General features: G+C 42.4%; 1 protein-coding gene across 1 annotated transcript in view; it reads left to right on the forward strand.

Annotated features, from left to right (window-relative positions):
- The window catches only part of ephb6 (eph receptor B6), a 41,215-nt gene extending 19,087 nt beyond the window's left edge, over positions 1 to 22,128 (forward strand). Inside the window, exons 4-18 of the mRNA XM_026183944.1 lie at positions 2,307 to 2,476; positions 2,564 to 2,859; positions 13,824 to 13,979; positions 14,382 to 14,653; positions 15,006 to 15,087; positions 15,792 to 15,916; positions 17,334 to 17,496; positions 19,078 to 19,192; positions 19,279 to 19,334; positions 19,585 to 19,701; positions 19,795 to 20,042; positions 20,135 to 20,353; positions 20,444 to 20,593; positions 21,670 to 21,854; positions 21,966 to 22,128. Of these exons, the coding sequence (XP_026039729.1) occupies positions 2,307 to 2,476; positions 2,564 to 2,859; positions 13,824 to 13,979; positions 14,382 to 14,653; positions 15,006 to 15,087; positions 15,792 to 15,916; positions 17,334 to 17,496; positions 19,078 to 19,192; positions 19,279 to 19,334; positions 19,585 to 19,701; positions 19,795 to 20,042; positions 20,135 to 20,353; positions 20,444 to 20,593; positions 21,670 to 21,854; positions 21,966 to 22,128 (2,517 nt within the window). The remainder of the gene's footprint in view (positions 1 to 2,306; positions 2,477 to 2,563; positions 2,860 to 13,823; positions 13,980 to 14,381; positions 14,654 to 15,005; positions 15,088 to 15,791; positions 15,917 to 17,333; positions 17,497 to 19,077; positions 19,193 to 19,278; positions 19,335 to 19,584; positions 19,702 to 19,794; positions 20,043 to 20,134; positions 20,354 to 20,443; positions 20,594 to 21,669; positions 21,855 to 21,965) is intronic.
- Positions 22,129 to 23,293: the final 1,165 nt, after the last annotated feature.

Raw genomic sequence — 23,293 nt, forward strand, 5'->3', positions numbered from 1 at the left:
GTGCTAAGATAACGTCGCAATCTTCTCAGGAGTGGATGTTCCAGCAAGTTCGAGGTCAGACCATGCAATGCTCAGAGAAATGGCAAAAACCCAAGAACTACATCTCTGAATCTACAGGCCTCAGCTAGTTAAAGTTCATGACATTTGATCAAGAAAAAGACAGAATACTGGCTTGTTTAGAAGGATTCCCAGGAGAAAAGGCTCTTGTCTAAGCTCGGCTCAGGTCTGCAAAGTTACATGTGAATAAACCGCAAGACTTCTGTCTTGTCACATCCTTTGAATAGGGCAGCTGTCAAGCATGGTGGAGGAGGGGTGATGATTTGGGCTTGTTTTATGGCCAAAAGGCCTGGGTACCTTGCGGCCATTAAGTCGAACATTAATTTCTTTGTATAGCAAATAGTTTGAGAATCAAATGTAAGACAGATGTAGCTTAGCCCAAACTGTGTTATGCAGCAGAACAGAGATCTCAAGCACAGCAGCAAATCTACAACAGAATGGCTGAAAGTGAAAAGAATCAAAGTGTCGTAATGGCCAAGTCAAAGTCCAGGTCTGAAATGCTGTGGAGGGACCTGAACAGAGCTGCCTGCAAATCTTAATAAACTGAAGTAATGTTGTAAAGAATAATGGGGCAAAATTCCTCCACAATCATGAGCGAGACAGAAAACAGTTACCTGTTAGCACGGTGGCACAGTGGTTAGCACTGTTTAGGTGTGAATGCGGGAGTGAATGTGAGCACGAATGGTTGTCTGTCTCTGTGTGTTAGCCCTGCGACAGACTGGTGACCTGTCCAGGGTGTACCCCGCCTCTCGCCCCATGACAGTTGGGATAGGCTCCAGCGCCCCCCGTGGAAGCGAATGGATGGATAGATGGATGTTTTTCACTGACTCCATCAGTGTTGTTTATTCTAACTTTATTCTTTTGCATATTTCATCCAGATGAAATATACATTGATACATTAGATAGAAACTATCAAGACTTTTACGTTACATTCAATAAACATACTGTATCTCTAAATAAGTAAACCACATATAATAGACTAACAATGACAGATTAGGACGATAAACAGCCTGTTAAGTCTTCCTAATCACAGATTTCCCACTTGAAACTCTTTCACCACTTTATCTAGTTTTTACTCTAGCACTTAGCAGTTTTATACAAATGTAATAGTGGGTTTACAAAGCTTGTTGCAAGGCAGTCACGTCACAGTTTGCGTGCACTAATCCTAACATGCTGGGCTGCAGACTGCACTGAGATATCCTGTTGTTTGTTTTGGTTTGGTTTTGCTGCTCAGCATCCTCCAAGAACTACACAAACACATCAACTGGAAATATAAAAAGTTGAGTAACTAATCTCTAATTGAGTCTCATATGGCCACAGTTGATTTGAACAAGTGTTAAATCCTGACTTTTTGTCACCGCTTGCTGCAAGGCCACCTGCAGACGGAGTCATTAAACTCGAGCTGTGTTGGTGATTGATTGTTATTCCCCTAATGCTCCATCAAAACAATGAATCCTATCATGTCCCATGGTACTGAGCAATTGTATAATCACTGATTGGTGAAGAAAAAGTGACACCATCCTCAGACTACACTGGTGCGAAGCACAATCTAGTGTCACTGTGGTCTCCATAAATGTCACTTCAGCCCCACTAATTACATCCTTAACACATACAATGAACGTTTTCTACGGAGTGCGGAAAAATCTCTGAACCCCATGTGTTGTCAGTGAAGACTGACACTTCCCATATGATTTATTTATTTATTTAAGCACTTAGCGTTGTTGGTGTTGTTTAATTTAGTGCTTTTCCTCTGCTGCTTTTCGAGCTACTGAGTCTGTGAATTGCCTGAACTACATCAGGAGACATCAGTGGGAGGGATTCTCTGTTTGTATAGATGAATGCGTTTCTCCTTGGGGAAGTCAAATGCTTTTTAAAAATGCAAATCAAAGCCTGATGAGGAATCAGAGGAGGGCTTTAGAAGAGCAGGAAGCAGTGCAGAGATGAAAGTCTTTGCAGGGACTTCAGCACGAATCCCCACTGGGACCTGCACAGATCTTAAGTCAGTGATTACACTGCATACTAAACTACTTCATAGTATGCATATGCCTGCGACTAAAAAAGCACGATCTGAGCTTATCTTTAATCTTACCATGTGTTTCCAGACCATATTTATATGTAAACCAGTGCCTCCATAATTTCCCCCTTGTTTACTTGATGTCAGCCACACTCTCTTTAAGCTATTTTGTTTCCTCCTGACCAATAATTATCCTTTTTTTCTTGGTCTCCTGTCTAATTTGTGTTTTCTCCAGCCATCGAGCGGGGAGAGGGAGACCAGGGAGGGCTGGGTAAAGATCGACACCATCGCAGCCGATAAGAGTTTTTCCAAGGTGGAGCCCAGCTCACCTCACCAGTATCAGCCCAACAGATACAGCCGTATCAACATTAAGACACGCAGCTTTGCTCCCCTCACACGCAAAGGGTAATCATTTCTGTACGAGACTTTGTTTCTCACGATTTAAAAGCATCACTAAACCTTATGAATGCTCTCTGACCCCCTTCTTCTTAGATTTGTCTTGGCCGTCGTCGACAGCGGAGCTTGCGTTTCCCTCATGGGGGTGTCTATCTTCTACCGCCGCTGTCCAGCCACGAGCCTCTACCTAGCTTCGTATCCACCGACTCCCTCGGGTGCCGAGCCAACTGCTTTAGTGCCTGTGACTGGGACGTGTGTCCCTCACAGTAAGGCACAAGGAGACACGCCCCCTCGCATGCACTGCAATGCTGAAGGAGAGTGGATGGTGCCCGTCGGTGGATGCGTCTGTGATGAAGGTTATGAGCCGAACCTCAATGGATCTGCCTGTCTGGGTGAGTCCGGTGGACACTGTTCAGGTTGACGGACACTAAAGAAATCAATGCTTCTTTGATGCAAAGCTTAGACATATGCTTTTATAAATGTCACAGAGCTGTGAGAGACAGATTTTAAAAAAGGTCAAAATCGCAGATATTCTTTTATTTTTTCATATATTCTCTTAGTTGCTTGAATGGGACAAACATGATCTATTAAAGTAATCGTGTGGTGTTTCGGGTAATGCGCTTATTCAAAGCTGGCTGCCTGGCAGGACTCCAGGAGGTCACTGTGGCTGGTGAAGAAAAAATCTTGCTCGAAACATCTGATAAACCCACAAACTGCTGTTGCAATGCTTTGGTTCTAAACGTATAAAACTTAAGCTCCAGGCTTGATTTCCTGCCAGCTCTCTTTTCTTTTTCTTTCTTTTTTTGTGATATTTGTTGAGATAAGCATCTGGATCAATACTGAATGGAGCTGCTGTCACCCCGATACTCTGCTGTGCTTGATGTAGAGACCAGAAGGAGATGAGGGCAGACAGGTCAGGTCAGGATAAGATGAGACGAAGAAGGACGAGACAATCCAAGCAATGCATCTGGAGGGATTTAACAACTGCATCAGGACTTTTAAGGACAAATACAGAGAAACTGTTAAATCAGAGGTGCTATATTGACTGTTTACTCTTCCAGTGACTTTCAGTGGAGAGGCAGAGAGACAAAGGAGAGGCAGGCCGATAATACTGAGGTCAGCATTTGCAAAACTGGTCAAAAAGTGTTGCGCTTTTAAAAGTGGGTGTAAATAGTAGGGGCAAGAAGTGGGGAAAAATTTGATAGATGTCCAGACGGACACGAAGGGATGCAGGGAGAGAGCAAGAGGAGGGAGAGAGGGAGAGAGTCATAGAGAGAGAACTGTGACACATTTAGGTCATAGCGATGTAATGGCCACTCGTCTGTGAACAAGTGACAGAAACCGCAGGGGGAGAGAGAGAGTGGAGGGAAAATAGGGAGACGTGGAAGGAGAATGAAAGATAGGAGGATGCAAGTTAATGACTTTAAAGAACTGAGCAGGCAAAAAAGTACCGAGGGCGTGACGGCAGGGCTGTGCGACTGTCTTTGTGCGAATGTGTGAGTACACACAAGCGTATCTCGCCGGGACGCCGATGCTCACCCCGTCCACATACGTCTGAGGATTACAGTCAAAAAACTGTATTCTCACAGGAATTTCAACGGCTGTAATTCCTCAAGTCTAACTAATGGCAGCGCAATTAATCCTCCAGTCCTGCCAAGTCAGCTGTGAAATGTGTTCATGCTCTTTTTGCTTTACATCTGCACCCGACCTGCCACTTGCGTTTGTCTCTGTTTGATTGATAACTACTGACAAATCACTCCTCGAAGCTGCTCGGCTGCCGGAGCGAAGACTTTTCCAGTGACTGTCTCTGACTGATCAAACACGTTGCGGCTTTCTTTCTTTCCTTTCTTTTTTTAATGATTATGTTTTGTTGGTCACGTCACTGACTAATGATGTGGATTGGCATTGTTGTCCTCTCTGCCTCCCTGGGAACGTCGAGAAAAGAGGCAGATGGTTAACTGCCAATGCAGCCGTCAACGATTATTAACAGTAGCCGATCCTTGTTCTCTTTGGAAACTGGAGCATGAACTTCCTTAACTCTAACAACTTGTACATTTTGTTCTTGTTTAAATTAAACATCAAGGCTGTTTAATAGTAACGCAAAGTGAGCAAATTATCAGCTGTGCTGCACTGAATTATTGGTTTGAAGCTGTATGTTTTTTTTATGCTGCTGGCACTTTAAATACAGGGAAAAGCACTTTAAGAAGTTGACTGACACTAATTTCCACTGCCTTCAAGTGTCCAGTCTTAACTAATATGCCCATGCATTTCATTAAATGCATTTCATTTTAATTTTCACAAAAATTTGCATTACACTTGCTATTTAAACTCCTACAATGTAAATGAATGCTGTTGGAAATCCACCTGACAACCACACACTCAGGCTTGTCACCTCAAGCAAGACATCGTTTTTAGGGGCACGTAGGAGATTATCAGATCCCACCTCTCAGTCTCATGGGAAAATTACGATCGGTGTTAAATGATTGCCTTTAACTACATGCAGCACTAATAGCTTTTTATTTTTAGATCCAAGGCAAGATCATGCATTCCTTTATTTGCAAAACCAGATTAATATGGCAAGGACGCACGTTTCTTAAGTGTGGTCCATATGCATTTGCACTGCATGGCTTCATGGATGTTCATTTTTTGAAAGATTTGATAACACTATTAAATGGATTGCTAAAAAATTTGCACACACCTGACTAAATAGTGGGTATTTTTTTTTTCAAATGAGAGGACAAAAGAAAACGAAAGAATAGTTTTTAAAACTCCTTTAAAAGTTTTTTTTCGTATAGATATAGTTTTGTACAGTGCCACTAGTCACTCATATGAGGTGCAATCAAAAAGGTTAGAGGCTGGGCCTGTAGGCAGAAACTATAAAAAAAAATATGCCTCCTATCTGCTTCAAGGTTGTAATCTTGTGCAGCAAAATATGTTTTGATTGGAAGACCTGTTCTGGCCACTTACAGGTGTGCAATCGCTGCACACACTGGATCTTGACCACTGTGTCAAAAAAAGCACTTCAAGTCAAATTTCATTGTGGAAAAAGGGGAAGAGCTTGTAGGGAGCCACAGCCTTTGAATAGGGCAGATGATGAGTACTGGTCTTGGTTGATTTCAGTCCTGATGTGCTTTCTTTGCGCTGCAGACTGCAGCTTTTTCTAAAAGTCTCTGTTTATAACTGCATCTCTCATTCCTGGTGATGATCCTTTAAAAGAAGGTCAGGTCAGTTTGACTGTGAAGTTGATGGTGCAGCTTGAGATCTGTGGCAGAGTCACAGATGCATATGTTTAAGTGGTCAGAAGGAGACTTTGAAGGAGATGGCAACCATAACTTTTAGTCGCATATGGTTTTCTCTTTGTTATAGAGCATCTTAGTGAGAAACTGACTGAAAAAGTAGGTTTATTTGTTATTAATAAGAGCTGCATCTTGTGATGTTCTCCCAAAGTCAGATCTATTGTGAAACCATTTGTCATTGCCATGGGTTTAAAATAAATCCCTGGTGAGAGACACTCACCACAGGCATCATAGTTCAGTCGGTTTACTGCGGGCATGATGCTTGATTATTCTGTTTTTTCAGGCTCACCAAAACAACACTCCGACATTTGGACCGAAGATAAATTGAGAATCCAACTGAAAAATCAGACACTTAAAAAAACACAGCCGGCCCTTTGGCAGACAAACATTAAAAGATCATCCCTTGATTATTTATGAGCTTGTTTATCACAAGTAAGTCTACAAGAACACCCAAGTTCTATATGATCACTAAAATATTCAGAAGTCAGTTCGGGATAAAAACTCTTCTGGAGTCTTTTATAAAACGATAAGAACAGAGGCAGACGTCACGCAGCAGCTGCCTGCTGTTATTTTATTTTTCTGCCAGGCAGCATCAGGACGTTTTTCTCCTTTGACATTTGCATCCCACAAGGGAGACAGAGACGTAGAGAGGACAGGCAGAAACATGACCGAGCATAAGCCACAGTTACACCTGTTCAGCCAAACATGAAACAGTTCTGTAGTTTGAGGCAGCTTGAGTTGGTCCCTGCTGGATGTGCATCATCCTCAGATACACACCTTCTGCTTGAGTCCCCTTAAGCGACTGTTGATGGTTTAGGACAAAGATTATTGTGGCGGATGCTCAGATGGAGCTTTGAGCTTACTTGAAGCCATGTTGATATTTTATGTGGCGTGAGACTACGTCCTGAAATATTCAACATGTCAGTTTGTCCTGATTTTTTGCCCAGAGCCCTTACTCTCAGCACAGACACATCCACCAACTACCCCGAGGCAGGTTGTGGTGAGAAACAAGAACATTTGGCCAGGGGAGGACGTACGAGTGCAAGTGTGACATTATTTTGAGTCTGCTTTAGTCCCAAACAGACACTCTTCACCAAATAACAAAGTAGATAATCGTCTCATAGAATATACCGACTACATTTTCCCAGTTGCAGTTGTGTCCCCTTCTTCATCAAGCCGTCAGTAAGCCTACTCATCAGCAGCGCTGGAATTCAATTGATTTTCCAGTCTATTAGTAAAGGTCAAGTACTGAGAGAAACACAGTTGAGTGAAATGATCAATGACGTACTGTATCGACTGGGCTGTAGGGTGTTGACATGCAGCGGTGATAAATCAGCTTGAATACATACACATCATATCAAATCAATCGCTACATGACTCAAAACTCTTTATGATGGTGTTCATTATATTTCACAGGGCAGTTCGGTGGAGAAATTACAATCATTTTTTTAAACATTCATGTGAAATGGGGATGCCGGGCTCTCAAAAACTGTCACGTGAATCCGCACATCCTCCAGCTTTATGAAACGTTATCACAGCAAATTTCAGAGTTCAGTTCATTGCCACTTCTCCTTTTTCAGTAAAAAAGCCACTGTACACTTTCTGCTTGGCACCAAACAGGCATGTAGACACACTTAGGGGCAGTCTGGCAAACCTATTGGAGCATTTAGCAGCTAAAAAGCCTGGAAAAGGCCTCCTGGGAAATGGTTAAAAAAAACAGCAAAAACAGAGCAGAAGAGACAGAAACATGACTGCAAATTGCTAAATGTGGATAGTAATAACTAAAAAAAATGTTTTGAAAGAAATAAAATGATCCCTGTTAAGTCAGAAACGGTGCTGAGCTGTCATGATTATTAGGCTGAGAGCTCAAATCTTACAGGGGCAGATGCAGGCCCAGGGAAGAGGAAACAAGACGTCAGCACGCTGAAAATTTAATGTGTGAAGGTCTTAGGTAAATATCACAGCTCCAGCAGCTCCAGCAGCTCCAACAGCTCCACCTACAATTAGGGTCATTTGCATTATGTAACATCCATTTTTAGTGCACACTGTTGTCTTTTGAATCAGTTTACATCAGCTCGACAAAGAGTGTGCAGGTCAAAAGGTTGCCTCGTTAAACTGCACGATGTTCACCGTGGGAGCGACGGTGAATCCTGAATCCTTCCAAGATTTCTGTGAACATGCAGGATTTGCCTAATGCAGTAATTTGTCAAGATATGTAAGAGGGAGTCTTCAAATCATTTTCTTTGTCGCTGCATCAGCGGTGAAAATCCAACAAAGGATTATTTTGCTTTCACGTGTGGTAGAGTGCTGCTGGAGCTTACGAGGAAGAGAGACAATATTAGAGCACACGATTCAGTGTGTGTCTTGTTTTCAGGATCCACTAAATTACCGAATGTAGTCTGTTGTGTGGTCGCATCTGTGACTGTTGTGTGTTTGTGTGCGTGCGTTTGTTGTGCGTCTGAGCGAGAGAGAGAGAGAGAAACAGAGAGAGATTATGCTGGGAGCCAAAAGAGGGAATGAGTGCATGAAAGAGGGAGAGGAAGAGGAAAAAAAGACAGAAATTGGGTCAGTGATCTACATACCAACGTACAATGTTAACATCAAATTACTCAGCTCGTGGCTTTCTTATTTCTGCTTGTGTTTATCTCTTTATCTCTTTAGAAAATAAATGCAGTTTTCAGTCATCCTTCTTGCCTAATCTCGTTCTCTTTCCATGCAGCCTTTGTCAAATTAATCCCTATCCCCATACGCCCGCCCATCCGTCTATCAGTAAATACATACACGCTTGCATGTAAACATCAATGCACTGTGGCAATAGCACACGAATAACACACCCGGTCGTGTTTGTTGTGAGTTAGTTTCATAAATGATGCCACAAACTGACCTTATGACCTTAATCTCATCCCTGACTGCTTTCAGAGCGGTTTGCTGTTTTAAAATGACCCGCAAATTAAGAAAAACATGACATATAAAAGTTGGCTCCTGTTTATATGCAGTACCTTCACACACTGCCCTCTTCCCATCACTCCTTTTCATTTCATTGCCCTTCATTTAGTAATCCACTGGATTATGATAAAAACATGGCAGGGATTTTTGAAGCAAGACTTAAAGGTATTATATATTTAAAAATAAGACCTCAGTTTTTTCTTTGTGTAAAGTTAGGGTGAAGCTGTAAGCACATCGGTATTCACATTTTCAGCTCGTCTATTGTTTGTTTGCGAACGGTCCCTTTTCAAAATGCTAATTGCTTATTTCCATCTATCAAAAGCACAAAGTTTTAACTGTACTTAAGCAGAAAATCCTTACCTTTGGTTCGAAAAGATGAAAAACAAATAAATTATCAAAGTGTGTGTAGTCGGAGATTAATTTTCTGACGCTTAATCGTGTCATCTTTTCAGTTTTCAGTCACCTCAACAAACGAGCGATATTTATATCTGTCATTGCCAGAGACGCTCGTTTGTTTTGTTGGCAGGGCTCGCTGGGACTTTGCTGTGTGCACTTTTGCACACTTGTAATGTAAAGGCATCTGTGACTGAGCTTATAATGGTGGTACGCTTTCTGTTTTATTGCTGGGTGGGTGACTGAGAGAGGGATGCAGATCAAGCAAGAGGGCAGAGGGCTCTGCACGTTCATTGGCTGCTCAAATCGGGCGGATGCGGGAGAGGAGGGGGAGGGGAAGGAGGAGGAGGAGGGGGTTGAGGGAGCTCATAACGCTGGTGATGAGAGGCTTTGTAGCAAAGTCATGTTTCATGTCAGTGCTGTAGGAGAACACGTCTGCTAATGTGCATCTGGGACATAAAAGATGGAGGAAGTTATATTCCTCTCTATTCCTCTGTTGTCGCCCTCCTGCTGCTTTCCACTTTCAATTTCCTCATTGTCACCCATCATCTCAGGCTTATATACATAATTCTGCTGTTCATCCTACAGCTGTCTCAGTCCATCCGTCTCCATGTTCACTTTGGTTTCTCTCTTTGTTGTCTTCGCATTATTTTAGTCCCCCTTCCTTTTTCTCACTTCACACCTGTTTGAAAGCAAGGTGCGCTCTCAGAGACAAGTGAGAACACAGGAAGCCTTTTATCTGTTTATTCTCCACTTTTTTTTCCCACTTTGTGCCTTCTTATCTTCCCCTCCCACACTGCTGCACCAGCGCCAAGCATGCATAAATGCATCCATGCGCTCTTTTAGCACGTCAAGTTTAAGACATGCTACGCATTCTTGACAAGGTTATATAAGCGAGGTCAGGGGTTTGCTCCCACTGATGCCCTCGCTCTCATTCTCCAACTCCGAGGGTACTGTAAGGCTCCAAAAACATATGAAACTGCTGGGTCATGTTTTTTTGTTTTTAGTGTGCCATTTGCACTCAACAATACAAGAGGTTGTCTGTCTGAGGATACGCACATACTCTACATTTAGCTTTCAGACAAAGGGAGCACATTTTGAACGATGCAACCTTTAGCCGACACTCCTTTAATGGCACTCACATGCCCACACACACTCGCAGTGTAAAAATGGCAGCAGACCAACCTGGAGGCTGTGGACTCAAAATCCTCATAAGTACGAGCACTCGAGGCTCAGGCTGGCAGCAGCATGAAGTCATGTGTCAGTCACCTTGACCTCAGCGGTCAGTTGACATTAACAACTGGCAGATTTCACAGATTTTTCTGTCATATAACACAGCCTGCAGGTTCAAATGGTATTTGTTTGTGTGCGTGCGTGCGTGCGTGTTAGTGTGCGTATGAGAGAGAAAGAGCGAGAGAAATAATCAATTTATGCTTGAATGTGACTTGATTTGACAGTTCCAATGGATTATGAATTCCAGCACATGATTCCTGAATACATATGAGGACAGTAGGCCTTTTTATTAAAAAAAGGCCAATAAAATGTTTTAATAGGGAAATATTTGCCTAGGAATGAAGTGGTCCTGTTACGGTAATGTGCTAAAGTCTTGAGAAAACCCTTGTTTCTTTATTTTTTGCTTGGAGAATGAGGAATGCGTGCAGCGAATTATTGAAATGTGTCCAAACATACACGGAAATTTGTTATATAAGGGAACAAGAGAGCTTGTACAGTTCTAACAAGTAAGCATTGAAAGTTAATAATTGGTATGACCACACAGCCTAAACTCTCTTAGGAAAGTTTTCAGGAATCGTTCTCCGGGCTTCATGAAGGACATTCAAAGCTCTTCTTTGGATGTTGGCTGCCTTTTTGTTCTGGTCTCTGTCAAGATGATCTCACAGTGCTTCAATAATGTTAAGGTCAATGTAGAGGCCAATCCACAACTAATAGCATTACATTGTGTATTTTTCTATCCAGGTATGCTTTTACTGCACAGTGCTAGTTTGTTTGGGATCATTGTCATTGCCAATGAAACACTTACTAGGTCATTTTGCATGGTGTATCATATTTTTCTGTGTTCATAATTCTGTCAATTTTGACCATGACAGAGCCTCCACCTCGTTTTAGAGATGGCTGCAGACACTCGTTGTTGTACCTGTCTCTATTCTATGTTGATAATTTGAACCAAAAATCACAAATTTTGATTCATCACTCCATAAGACCTGTTAGCACTGATCTTAATTTCAGTTCTTGTGCAATTAGGCCTTAACACCCACCCCTTTACTGAGACCATTTTTGTTCTATTCTTCAATTTGTTTCTATCACAGGGGTCAGATTCATCTCTCAGATCCTGTGTCAGCTCTTCATTATGTATTTATTGAGGACTTTCAGCTACTGTTTATCTGCTGTAGATAGTTTTTTAGACCTGTCACTTCTCACTTTGTCATTTATTTTTCCAGTTTACTCAAAAGTTTTGAGGACACATCGCACACATTGCAGCTCTACTTTATTTAATCCAACAAATTGTGCTTTCTTTGCCATTTTTAAAGATTCGTCTAAAGAAACAGGAAAAGAATTATGCTTTTGTGACAGGCCAGGATGAGCAAATTGCCTAACGATACAATTTAAAATAGATTCCTTGTGAAATTATCTCTTATGTGTAGACACAACACTGGTCAATCCCTTGACTTTGGTGCCTTTTTGTACTTGATTCATAGGTCGGTGTTAAGTGGCTTAATAAGCAAAAAAATATTCCTCTAAAAATGGCTTGGTATGTACAAGGACTGGAGTGAAAAAAAACAACCAGCGTGCAAAGAAAAACCTTGAAAGAGAACTAATGCTCAAGATAACTTTACAGAAATTACAGGAAAATCTGGCTCGTTTTTAAGAAAATATAAAGAAATTAGGAGTGGCTCATTATATAAGGCACCGTACTGTAGAAGGATTGTTTAGTACTTAATAAATATCTTTACACAGTTCTGCCGCAACTTTAGAATCACAATCCTAATATTGTGTTGGCCTCCCTCGTGCTGCTGAAATAGCTCTGATCCATCGAGGCGTGGGCTTCACGAGACTTCTGAAGGTGTCGTGTGGTATCAGGCACCAGACGTTAGCATCAGATCCTTGAAGTTCGGTAGGGTGAAAGTGAATCTGTCACACTGATACAGGCTACACAGCACCTTGAACTCCTTTACATATTCCTCAAATACTGGGTGCATTACTCTGCTGAAAGAGACCACCGTCGTCAGACAAAAACTGCTGCCATGAAGGGATTACAGAGGTTATTGTTAGGTAGGTCAAGAACGATCTTCCACGCTTGAGTTGCGATATTAACTCAGACAAGTTAGACAAGTTAAAAAACTTTAAAGGAGTGTTTTAACACTTAGGGAAAATATTTTCTACTCTTACTTGCTAGAAGGGCTGACACCACTCTCTCTGCTGCTCTTTGTACGATAAATACAAATCATATAAGCAGTCGGTTAGGCCAGGTTAGCATAAATACTGCAAAAGGAGAATAAAAACATCCAATTCTGTCCAAAGTGAGACAAATCTGCCCTACAGCAGCCTTACAGCTCACAAATCAACACACTCAAACTCCTAATTATGGTGTGTATAAATATTTATCATTAATTGCTTTTACCACATGAGACTGTGGCTAAACCGTCTCCTCCTGTTTACAGTCTTTATGCTGAAGTAAACTAACGCTTCTGTAAGTAATATCATCGTATTGCTTATTGTCCAGGAGGAGAGTGGTGCAGATGAGGTAAATAAGTCAACCTCCACCTTCAAAACGCTCACTATGACCTTTCGTGTGTGTCTTTGTGTGTGTGTATGTGACTGTCGGTTTGCTGGCCACTTCCTCTATAAACAAAAGTTAATGATAGTTCCGGGTTAAGCCAACAACAAACAAGAGACCGCTGCCTTTCAGATGAACTTTTGAACCAATGGGAACCACAAGCCAAGCTGAAATTGATGCTTAACCCCAAACCAGTTACTGCAGTTTGATTTTGTTCTGGACAAAATGAGGGGAGCAATAAAAAGGGATTAAGTATGAGGGTTTTTTTGTATGTTTTTTTGATATTCGTGACTTCTGAGCTGCACATAATACAGATCGCAAAGACCTTACATAAAACAAAATCTGAATTGTCTGAATAATGCCAGATGTTCAATTTAAACTACGTCGCACATGATGTACACGTGCACTTTCAGTGAACCTGTGAGTATCAGCTGCACCTTGCAATCAGAGTTGACAAAGCAATCTTAACTGAAGGTCCGCTTGCTGAGGTCTTCCCAAGTTTTCGCTTTGAATGTCATGCAGATTACTTTCCATTATCTACTTCAACAGTGCACTGACAACTGAGCTTTGAGAAAGACGGTGTGATATCACTGAAAGGTCCAGAAGAAGCTAGTCTGAGCGCAAAAGATATTTGGTCAGCTGAACTTTTATTAATGTATTTCAGCGACAAATCCAAGTGCTGGCTATTCTTAACTGGCTTGAATGTTATCAGTGTGTTATTTTCTGACCATATAAAAAAAAATAGTGGTATGTGCATCTGAGCCCAAATTTAAGCTTGTTTCTTTAACAGCAGCTGCAGCATTTCATAGTTTAAACCTGCAAACTCATAGCAGTGAACACCGCTAATGGAGCAGTGATCACTTTATTTATATAACCGCAAGCTGTTAATAAAACACAACCTCTCTTCTGTCTTCATGTCTCCTTACAGCCTGTCCTGTGGGCTACTTTAAGTCTATTTCAGGCTCTATTCCCTGCACTGTGTGCCCATCCAACAGCCGAACCAGCCATGAGGGATCGAGTGTGTGTGAATGTCGCAGCGGCTTTTACCGGGCCGCCAGCGATGCCAACTCTTCTGCCTGCACAAGTGAGCTTTGTCTGTTTGTTTGTTTACGCCTGGCTCCTCTGCGAGGCGTTCAAGGGGCCTCATTGGAGTCATTTGTCATTTGCTCAGACTGTGAGAACCGAGATACACAGTCAATGGAACAAAATCCTTTTGCTTTTAAAGACTATTTTAATCTTTAAATTGCACCAACAGAAAAACCTGTTAAGAATGAAACTTTCCTACGCTCGTTCATACGAAATTGCCTCACCATCAAACTATTTTATAAAGTTCTTTCCATTACTTTTCATTGCATAAATGTCTTTGCCAGCCTGCAGGTTCTTTCATATCTTAAACATTTTACCAGATGCTTCCATCTTAGAGTCCACCGCTTGCATTATGTATGTCAAACTCCTCCCATTCTCCCCATCTCTGCTTTCTCCGCAGCTCCTCCGTCTGCTCCTGTCTCTCTGACCTGGGAGTATGAGAGCGGCGATGGTGGGGTTTCCTTGAGGTGGCGCCCTCCGGTGGACATGGGAGGCCGAAGTGAGGTGTGGTACGGGGTGGTGTGTCGCATCTGTCCGTCACCGACCTTCACCAACTCGGCTTTGTGCTCTTGGTGTGGGGAGGGCGTCACCTTCAGCCCCTCCCAGACCAACCTGAAACAAACCAAGGTCACCCTCAACAACCTGCTGACCAGGGTCACGTATCTCATACAGGTGCTGTGGAAAAACGGAAGATTCTTCCTTGTCTTATCTCACTCAAAGTTTGAAGCACTTCCTGGACCCACAGATGAGATGAATCCACTGTGCTCTATTATTTTATTATAAGTGCCGCATCAGTAAATACACACCAACATTTAATATTTAGTTCGGCATACCTTGACTAAAGCATCGCTTATTCCTTATTCATAATGGACAGATATTTCCCCATTTCCTGGCGTTTGTTGACCTGTCATAGTGGACGCTGCACGTGTCTGTCTTTGTTTCTCAAACGTTGAAGCGTGTCATAAATATAAATGGGGAGAAAAAGGCTTTGAAATTCACATCTGTGTGTTCTTGGTATTGACAGGTGCAAGCCATGAATGAAGTGTCAGCTTTGAGTCCTTTCCCTGTTCGATACTCAAGCATCAATTTCACTACGAGCCAGTCAGGTGAGAACAGGACGGAGACGATGAAAAAGATGAGATGAAAGAGGAAGAGACGCTCTGATGATGACGTTTGCGTAGATTGTGTGTGTGTGTGTGTGTGTGTGTGTGTGTGTGTGTGTGTGTGTGTGTGTGTGTGTGTGTCAGTTTTCTCTCCCCCTCCTCCTCCCCTCTCTTTCGGTCTCTTTGCTCCATGTTTTCTGCTCCTGCTCTCTGAACGGGAGGTTGCTCGAGGTTACAAAATCCTGTCAGATCCCATTATGGTCACTGTGGAGGAAGAAAGGGACAAATGAGAGATGGGAAGACAAAGAGACGGAGAGAAAGAAAGATGAAAGCAGATGAGTGGGCAAAGGAGAGGAGAATGGGGCATTGTGCACACCAAGTACACCATTATACAATTTTCCATGAAACCGATCAAGACTGGCTCGGAGGTTCAATGAGCTCACATTATCTAAAATCTTCCTGTGAGTGCTCTCAGAGCTTATTGATCAAATGAATGGAATGCCAGAAAGTTCCCTTTAACTGCTCCCAGCTCACTGAGTGAAACTAGATCCTGACTGGTGCACCATAAAAACTCCTACTTCACTTTTACGCTCAACTGAATTCTGTCTACATGTTTTGTAACACTGCCCTCATGTGGGCACTGTCACTTGTGAACTAACAGCTCTCCTGTTTTAACGTGCTCAAGTATCGTCTCTTGTCACCCACAGTTCCCAGTACCGTTCCTATGATGCACCAGCTGAGCCGGGCCCCGGACTCCATCACTCTGTCGTGGCCTCAGCCAGACAGGCCTAATGGAGACATCCTGGAGTATCAGCTCAGATACTATGACAAGGTATGTTCAGTGAAGTCACACATACCGGCAGAAGGTTTCAGCATTCGTTTTTCAGTTTGATAGCAGCTGGTTGTGAGGGGACGTCACAACCTCTCTTACAAAACCAAGTTATTTGGTTACGAAATGGTTGTGATGAGACAGATGCAGTATCAACTCTATGGACTGGTTTTGCCATAAACATGTTTTTAACACAAATATCTAATCAGCCAATTACGTGAAGCTCAGCACGTTTAGGTATGTAGACGTGGTCAAGATAACCAGCTGAAATTCAAACTGAGCATCAGGATGAGGAAGAAAGGTGAATTCAGTGACTTTGAACGTGGCAGGGTTTTTAGAAATTAAAGAGAGTGGTTCAAAAAAGGGCAGCACGGTGGCACGGTGGTTGGCACCGTTGCCGCACAGCAAGAAGGTCCTGAGTTCAATTCCACCATCAGGCCGGGGTCTTTCTGTGTGGAGTTTGCATGTTCTCCTCATGTTTGCGTGGGTTCCCTCCGGGTACTCCGGCTTCCTCCCACCGTCCAAAGACATGCAACTTGTGGGGATAGGTTAATTGGATAATCCAAATTGTCACTAGGTGTGAATGTGCGAATGAATGTGAGTGCGAATGGTTGTCTGTCCCTGTGTGTTGGCCCTGCGACAGACTGGTGACCTGTCCAGGGTGTACCCTGCCTCTCGCCCTATGACAGCTGGGATAGGCTCCAGCGCCCCCCTCGACCCTGAAAAGGATAAGCGGAAGCGAATGGATGGATGGATGGTTCAAAAAAGAGAAAAGATCAGGTTTTCTGGGTGAAAATGTCTTGCTGATCCCAGAAGTCAAAGGAGAATAGTCAAACTCCTTGATGCTGATTAGAAAGTAACATCATCCCAAATAACCACCTGTTGCAGCCTTGGTATGCAGAGAGCATCTCTGAATACACATCAAATCTGTAGCAGAAGACCATCTTGTACTGGATGGTGAGCTTTTATGGGCCTCTTGACTTTCACCGTGACTACAAGCATCTCTCTACCTACCCGACGTGTGGTGTATTCTTTATTAGTGAGCTGGCCTGTTTTCACAGCAGTGAGCATGATCTTGCTGTTTTGACTGCAGCCTGTCTTACTCTTCCAGTATTACCAGAATTATTTAGATTTCTTTGTTTAACTGACAAAATTATAATGTACAAAAATGTGCTAGAAACTACAAGAAGAACATTAACTCGTGTTCACAATGGCCAGCCTGCGCAGGCAACAAGATGTTTTATAATGGAACCATTTTTTCCACCATAACACAGTATGGCATTCAAACAACAAAACAACGGTGGTTTAAGTGTTCGCTGGGTAAATACACACAAAGGCATCCTTTACTGAACATACTGGCCGTGATTGTACACAAAACAAACTGAGCCCAAACAACAGACCCTTCCTCTCTGTTCGTCAGGGTTCAGACGTGGACAGCGCATTGACTGTGTACAGTGAGACTAACACAGTGACCGTCAAGTCTCTGATTCCCGGCTCCATCTACGCCTTCCAGATCAGAGCTCGAAATGAGCGAGGCTACGGGCCCTACAGCAACACCATCTACTTCACGACGCTGCCTCTAGGTAATGCACACAGTCATTAATTTTTTTATAGTTTAAGAAAAAAGTATATATTCTGTTATTGTAGGGTCTGTCCCTTACAATAGAAAGCATGTTGAGGCAACTGTTGTTGTGATTTGATGCTATATAAATACAACTGAATTGAACTGATTTGAAATGATTATAGAAAACTGTCAAAAGATCATATTGGCATAAGCATTAAAATAAATGCACATGCTGTTGTTTGAGTGTGGGTGTGCACAACTGTACTTAGTACAAAAACAAGCATTTACAAAGGAAAAACAGACAAAAGCTGGGGCAGCTTTCAATTACTGTAACTGCAGTTACATTCATCTCAGTGAAGTTGCATTACTATATGTAATACAAAGCTTAGCGGTTAATATAAGGCCTTACCATTCACATAAAAAATAGTAAGAGTAAGACCAGAGGAAGATGTCAGGATAGCATGATAAATTCAGGATAGCAGTTAGAGAAACTAGGGAACAAAGAATAAACTGTGAATCATTTTCAGTGCACTTTATTTTGCTCAATGTAAACTTAATCATGTAGAAATGAGAAGACTGTGTTGCAAACCAGAAGCACAAAACCAGCTATCAGCGACTAGATGTGATATAATTAGAAAAAGTGGACACACCAGGGTAGCAAAATTAAAGGTGATAATAATCAAAGACAGCGAGACAGGAGGGGAAAGAATCGAAGCGCAGGAGAGAAATGACTGCCAAAATAAAAGAGTAAGTTAGAAACCGGAGCTAAAGAGTGAGCAGACACAGGACGTTGAGACAGGAACTATTGAAGGAACACTTCTAAACTCTAAAACTGACTAAATTAAAACAAGAACTAAAGGCTCCAAAAATCCTCAAAAATAAAAAAGACATAACAAAACTCTGAACACCTGAAAAAGAAAGAATTCAACCTCAAAAACCCACAATTAGAACCGGGATGGTGCCACTAGAAGGGCCAAAGTTACACTATATGGATACATGTCCTGGGCCACCTACAGATTTCACCTGCAGCAGCTGCTTGGCCATGGAAACCCACACCGTGAACCAGTTTCTGTGTTGGTGTTAACGTCAGAGGTTTGAAACTCAGCAGTTATTGAATCAGCAGAAAGGTGCGTCTCAGTGACCTTGTGCTATAACTTAACATGGTCTGCCACTTCCTGCCCGAGCTGCTGTGGTTCCTGAGCGTATTCACTTCGCAATAATACAACTTACCGTTGATTGTGGAATAGCTAGGAGGAATAAGTTCCCACACTCGACCTCAGTGGGGCATTTAGAATGACCTATGCTTTTACAGATGTTTCTAAAAACAGGCTGCATGGCTGCACCTGTGGGAATAGGATTGAAAACACCTGAATTCAAAAATTAAGAGGTTAAACACCTCGGTATGAACACAGCAAACATCTCTCTGTAGTTATTTTGTCATTTTTAATACTAAGAAAACATCTCTGCCTCAGTATTAACATCAATATCAAACTTTCAAATAGAACATATATCGCTGTAACTAAAGATAAAGTGGTCTGTATATCCAATAAAAGCACATCTGAACTTGATAGCTGAAGGTGTTTCATTTTCTCTCCCGCAGAGGAGCATTCACAGCAAATCCAGACCCGGCTTCCTCTGCTGGTGGGCTCAGTCATGGGTGGGGCCGCGTTTCTCCTTGTCGTGGCAGCCATTGTGGTTGTGGTGGTATTTCGCAGGTTGGTTGTGGTATAAATGCCATAACAGATGAATGCATGTATGTTTTAATCTGGTATTTCAGTTTTTGACTGCTTTTACATGGCAGTAAGAGGAGGGAGAGTCCATACAGTGACCGACTCCAGAGGTACATCAGTAACAGAGGTGAGTGAAATATAATAAAATGAATTATTTATTTTGGGATTCATTGTTTTTTTACAGGAAAAAAATAAAGATGCTCTATATGTTTATTATTAAATGAATAATACAAAGAAATGCTATCTGTGTGTAAAGTAAAGCTCATCAGCTTTGCATTATAAAAGATCATTTTTACCTTGTTTTTGGGATTACATGTCTAAAGTAAAGGACTAAAAGTTCTGAATCAGTTTTTCAAAAGTAGATTTCTTGTTCCCAGGTGGAGTTAAGTATTACGTTGACCCATCCACTTATGAGGACCCTAGCGAGGCCGTCAAAGAATTTGCCCGTGAGATCGACCCAACTCACCTCAAGATCGAGGAGGTGATTGGTGCAGGTACGTTTCATGGTCTCCTTTCTTTTAAATCTTGCTGTTGTTACATGCTGGCAGCAGCACAGTGTAATCTCCTCCGTGTTTATTCCATTACAGCCCAATTTGGCGAGGTTTCTCGTGGTCGTTACCATCCGCTGGGTCGCAGGGAAGTGCTGGTAGCAGTGAAGACTCTGCGCTGGGGGGCATCAGACAGAGAGAAGGGGATGTTCCTCAGTGAAGCAGGAGTCCTGGGACAGTTTGACCACCCCAATGTCCTGAAACTAGAGGGTGTTATCACCCGTACCCCTCCAGAGAGGATCATCACTGAGTTCATGGAGAACGGGCCCCTGGATGCCTTCCTCAGGGTGAGGAAAACAACGCACTGTCAGGAATTCCTGCACATGTTACACCACACTGGAGACTTTTTTTTCTCCATCATGTCTCTTAATTTCTTCAGGAGAACGAAGGTCAGTTCAGTGTCCTCCAGCTTGTCGGGATGCTCAGGGGAGTTGGAGCAGGGATGCGTTACCTCTCTGAGAGAAACTTTGTTCACCGAGACCTGGCGGCCAGGAACGTGTTGGTCAACTCCAACCTGGTCTGTAAAGTATCTGATTTTGGCCTCTCCAGGCTTATGAGGGGCTTGGACCACAACATACCAACTTACACTGCCTCACTGGTAGGTTAGAAGGGAAGGAGCGCCTTTTAGCTTGGTTTCCATCATCACTGAGTGACTGTATATGTTTTTTGCTCTGTTTTCATCTATCAGGGCAGTAAGATTCCTGTGAGATGGACGGCACCTGAAGCATTTCAGCATCGCAAGTTCAGCTCAGCTAGTGATGTCTGGAGCTTTGGAATACTGATGTGGGAAGTTATGTCCTACGGAGAGCGTCCGTACTGGGACATGAGCAATCAAGAGGTGAGTATGAAGAAAAATGTTTCCTGAATTGTTAAAGAAGCAAATGTGCAAAACCCTTGGTATAGTGCACTTATCTTTATTATGGTGTAACAATATACAGTTAACTTGAATTACTGCTTTGCTGTTGTGTTCTTCCATTAACTTGTCAGGTGGCAATTTACATCTGAGTTTTTTAAAAGTCTTATAATACATAATTTAATAAAGTGTTCAAGAAATTACATATCAACAAAAGCAATTCAGTATTGGACTAAAGGGTGCCCTCTGCTCATGTTTTAAATATTAGACAGAAAAGTGTATTTAACATTATGATGTCAAAGTGAAGCTGACTTTTGACCTTTGGGATTTTCTTTTCATATTTTGCATATAAGTTCTTCAGATACATCCAAAAACGTGACATCAAAGTGATCTTGAACTTCATCTTCGAGTACAAACGGATATTTGCACCATAAATATTCCTTCCAGCTGTTCCTGAGCTATAGCATTCATATCATTCATAAGAATGAGGTGCTCATGAAGTCAATAAATGGGATCACAGTGATCTAATCAAGTCCTTCTTTAGCCCAAATTAAAGTTTCGCCAAGCTCATGGATTAGGCATTATTATCTGCCTTTCTCAGCCAATGTGAAGTTTTTAACAAAAAATCTCCTAAATTTTGCATTCAGTGCATCATGTAGCAATAAAGTACCAATAAAATCAAATCACTACCGACGCTGACAGATGCAGAAAATACTGTATCTGCAAAATAAAGATAAATTTGTGCTGTGTAAATCATATTTTAAATGCTTAAGCTGTTAAAACAGCCTTCATTATGTACAATATTTCAGTAATCTAGAGGAATAAACGTATTATTACACAAATGTGGCCCTCCAGTACTTAAATGTACTTTCCTCCCCCTCCTCCTGTTACACAACAGGCATATTTAAACGGTGACAAAATGCCAAACTGATGAAATTTGCATAATTTTCTCTTAGTCATTCTTGAAAGCTCTGAGAGATCTGTGACCTTTCATGGAGGCTAATTGCACAAGACTCCATCTGCCCTACTTCTGTCTGATGCCTTCCTCTTTGTGTCTGCAGGTGATGAAGGCAGTAGCAGATCAGTACCGTCTCCCGGCCCCCCACAACTGCCCCCCTGCCCTCCACTCTCTAATGCTTCAGTGCTGGCAGGCCGAGCGGGCAGACCGACCAGGTTTCGACTCAGTCCTGTCTTCTCTGGATCGACTCATCAGGCACCCTGCGTCCCTCAAAGCTGAGCCAACTCGGTGAGACGCCAGCTCCTGGCAAACGCACCTGCAAAGCATATCCGAGGCAGCAGGTGATGCACAATCTGCTGCAGTTATGGATTCTCGTGCTCTCATTTTTGACATTTACAGAAGCTGCTCCCAGCCGCTGCTCAGCCCCACTCCCACAGACTTATCGTCAGTGGTGACAGTCAGTGATTGGCTGAAAGCGCTGAGGATGGAGAGGTATCAGGATGAGTTTGATCGAGCGCACCTGGACACATTAGACAGCGTCAGCAAGCTTACGATGGAGTGAGTATGCATGGATAGTTACAAACGTAAAAATACAGAAAAATATATCAAACATTTTTAAAGCTGGCTTCTTGACTTAAGATTTAATTAGATCAGTCATTAATTTAATTTTAGCTATGTCATGAGTATTATCAAGCACACCAGCCACCTGGTATCCACTGAATCCTCAAGTCGAGTTGTCGCATAGTGGTAAAGAGCCCAGTGGGCCGACGCACTTTTAGACTGTGCCAGAAGCACTGGCAGCCTTTTTGTTCATTTTCATTACTGTATTTCCCTATCAAATCTCTTTATGCAACTGGACCCTCCCCAATCTTTGCTGTGCTCTTACACACCTTATTGAACAGAGTTTAGTGTGAAAGAAGAGCTGAAAAGGTGGCGCTGAAAGCTAAGAGAGACAAAGAAAGAGAAGCTAGAAATAGATACAGGAAATGTCAAATTGAGCAACATGTTAGCTGTCAGGGCAATTGCTGCTGCGCCGTCAACAGTAGTAATGTACCAGCAACAAGCAGTAATGAGCCTTCATAGACACAGGAGGCAGCTGTAGCACTAGCTGTGGAGAAGCTGTGCAGGCGGAGGGACACCAGTCCCAAAAACAGAGTGAGAGACAGACAGAGGGAAATGAAATTAGAATAATAAGAAAATAGAAGAAGGGAGAGAGAGAGAGAGACGCGATAGACCGACTGCAACAAAAGTGACAAGGCCGATTTTTTTTTTGTGCATTTCAGTGCACAAAAACATTTCAGAGCAGCCCTGCATACTGGTGCTTGGTCAGGACCTGTAGGTGTCTCATTGCAACTCACTGAGCACTCCATTAGTGTTATGAAACAGACACCATAAGATAAAGGTGCTCTGATGGTGCAACTGATGAGGGACAAATAGCCGAGAGGATTTTGCAGTTTTTGTAGGTATCTGATAACCAAAACAAGTCACCATAAGATAAGGAAAGGAGAAACTTCTGCAACCTGCAGATTTAATTCTTTAAACAATCTTAGAATAGAATAGGGACAGAATGGTGGGCCAGTAGTTAGCACGAGGGTCCAAGAAGGTCCAAGAGGAACGAATGCATGAAGAACCCATGCTTGAGCTCCGATTTCAACCATCATCATAAAACTTTGTAGATTACACCTGTGTGCTTCGCACAGGTTTTTTGTTGATCTCAAAAGTTTTTC

This window comes from Astatotilapia calliptera, chromosome 11 (assembly GCF_900246225.1).
Source record: "Astatotilapia calliptera chromosome 11, fAstCal1.2, whole genome shotgun sequence".
NCBI lineage: Eukaryota > Metazoa > Chordata > Actinopteri > Cichliformes > Cichlidae > Astatotilapia > Astatotilapia calliptera.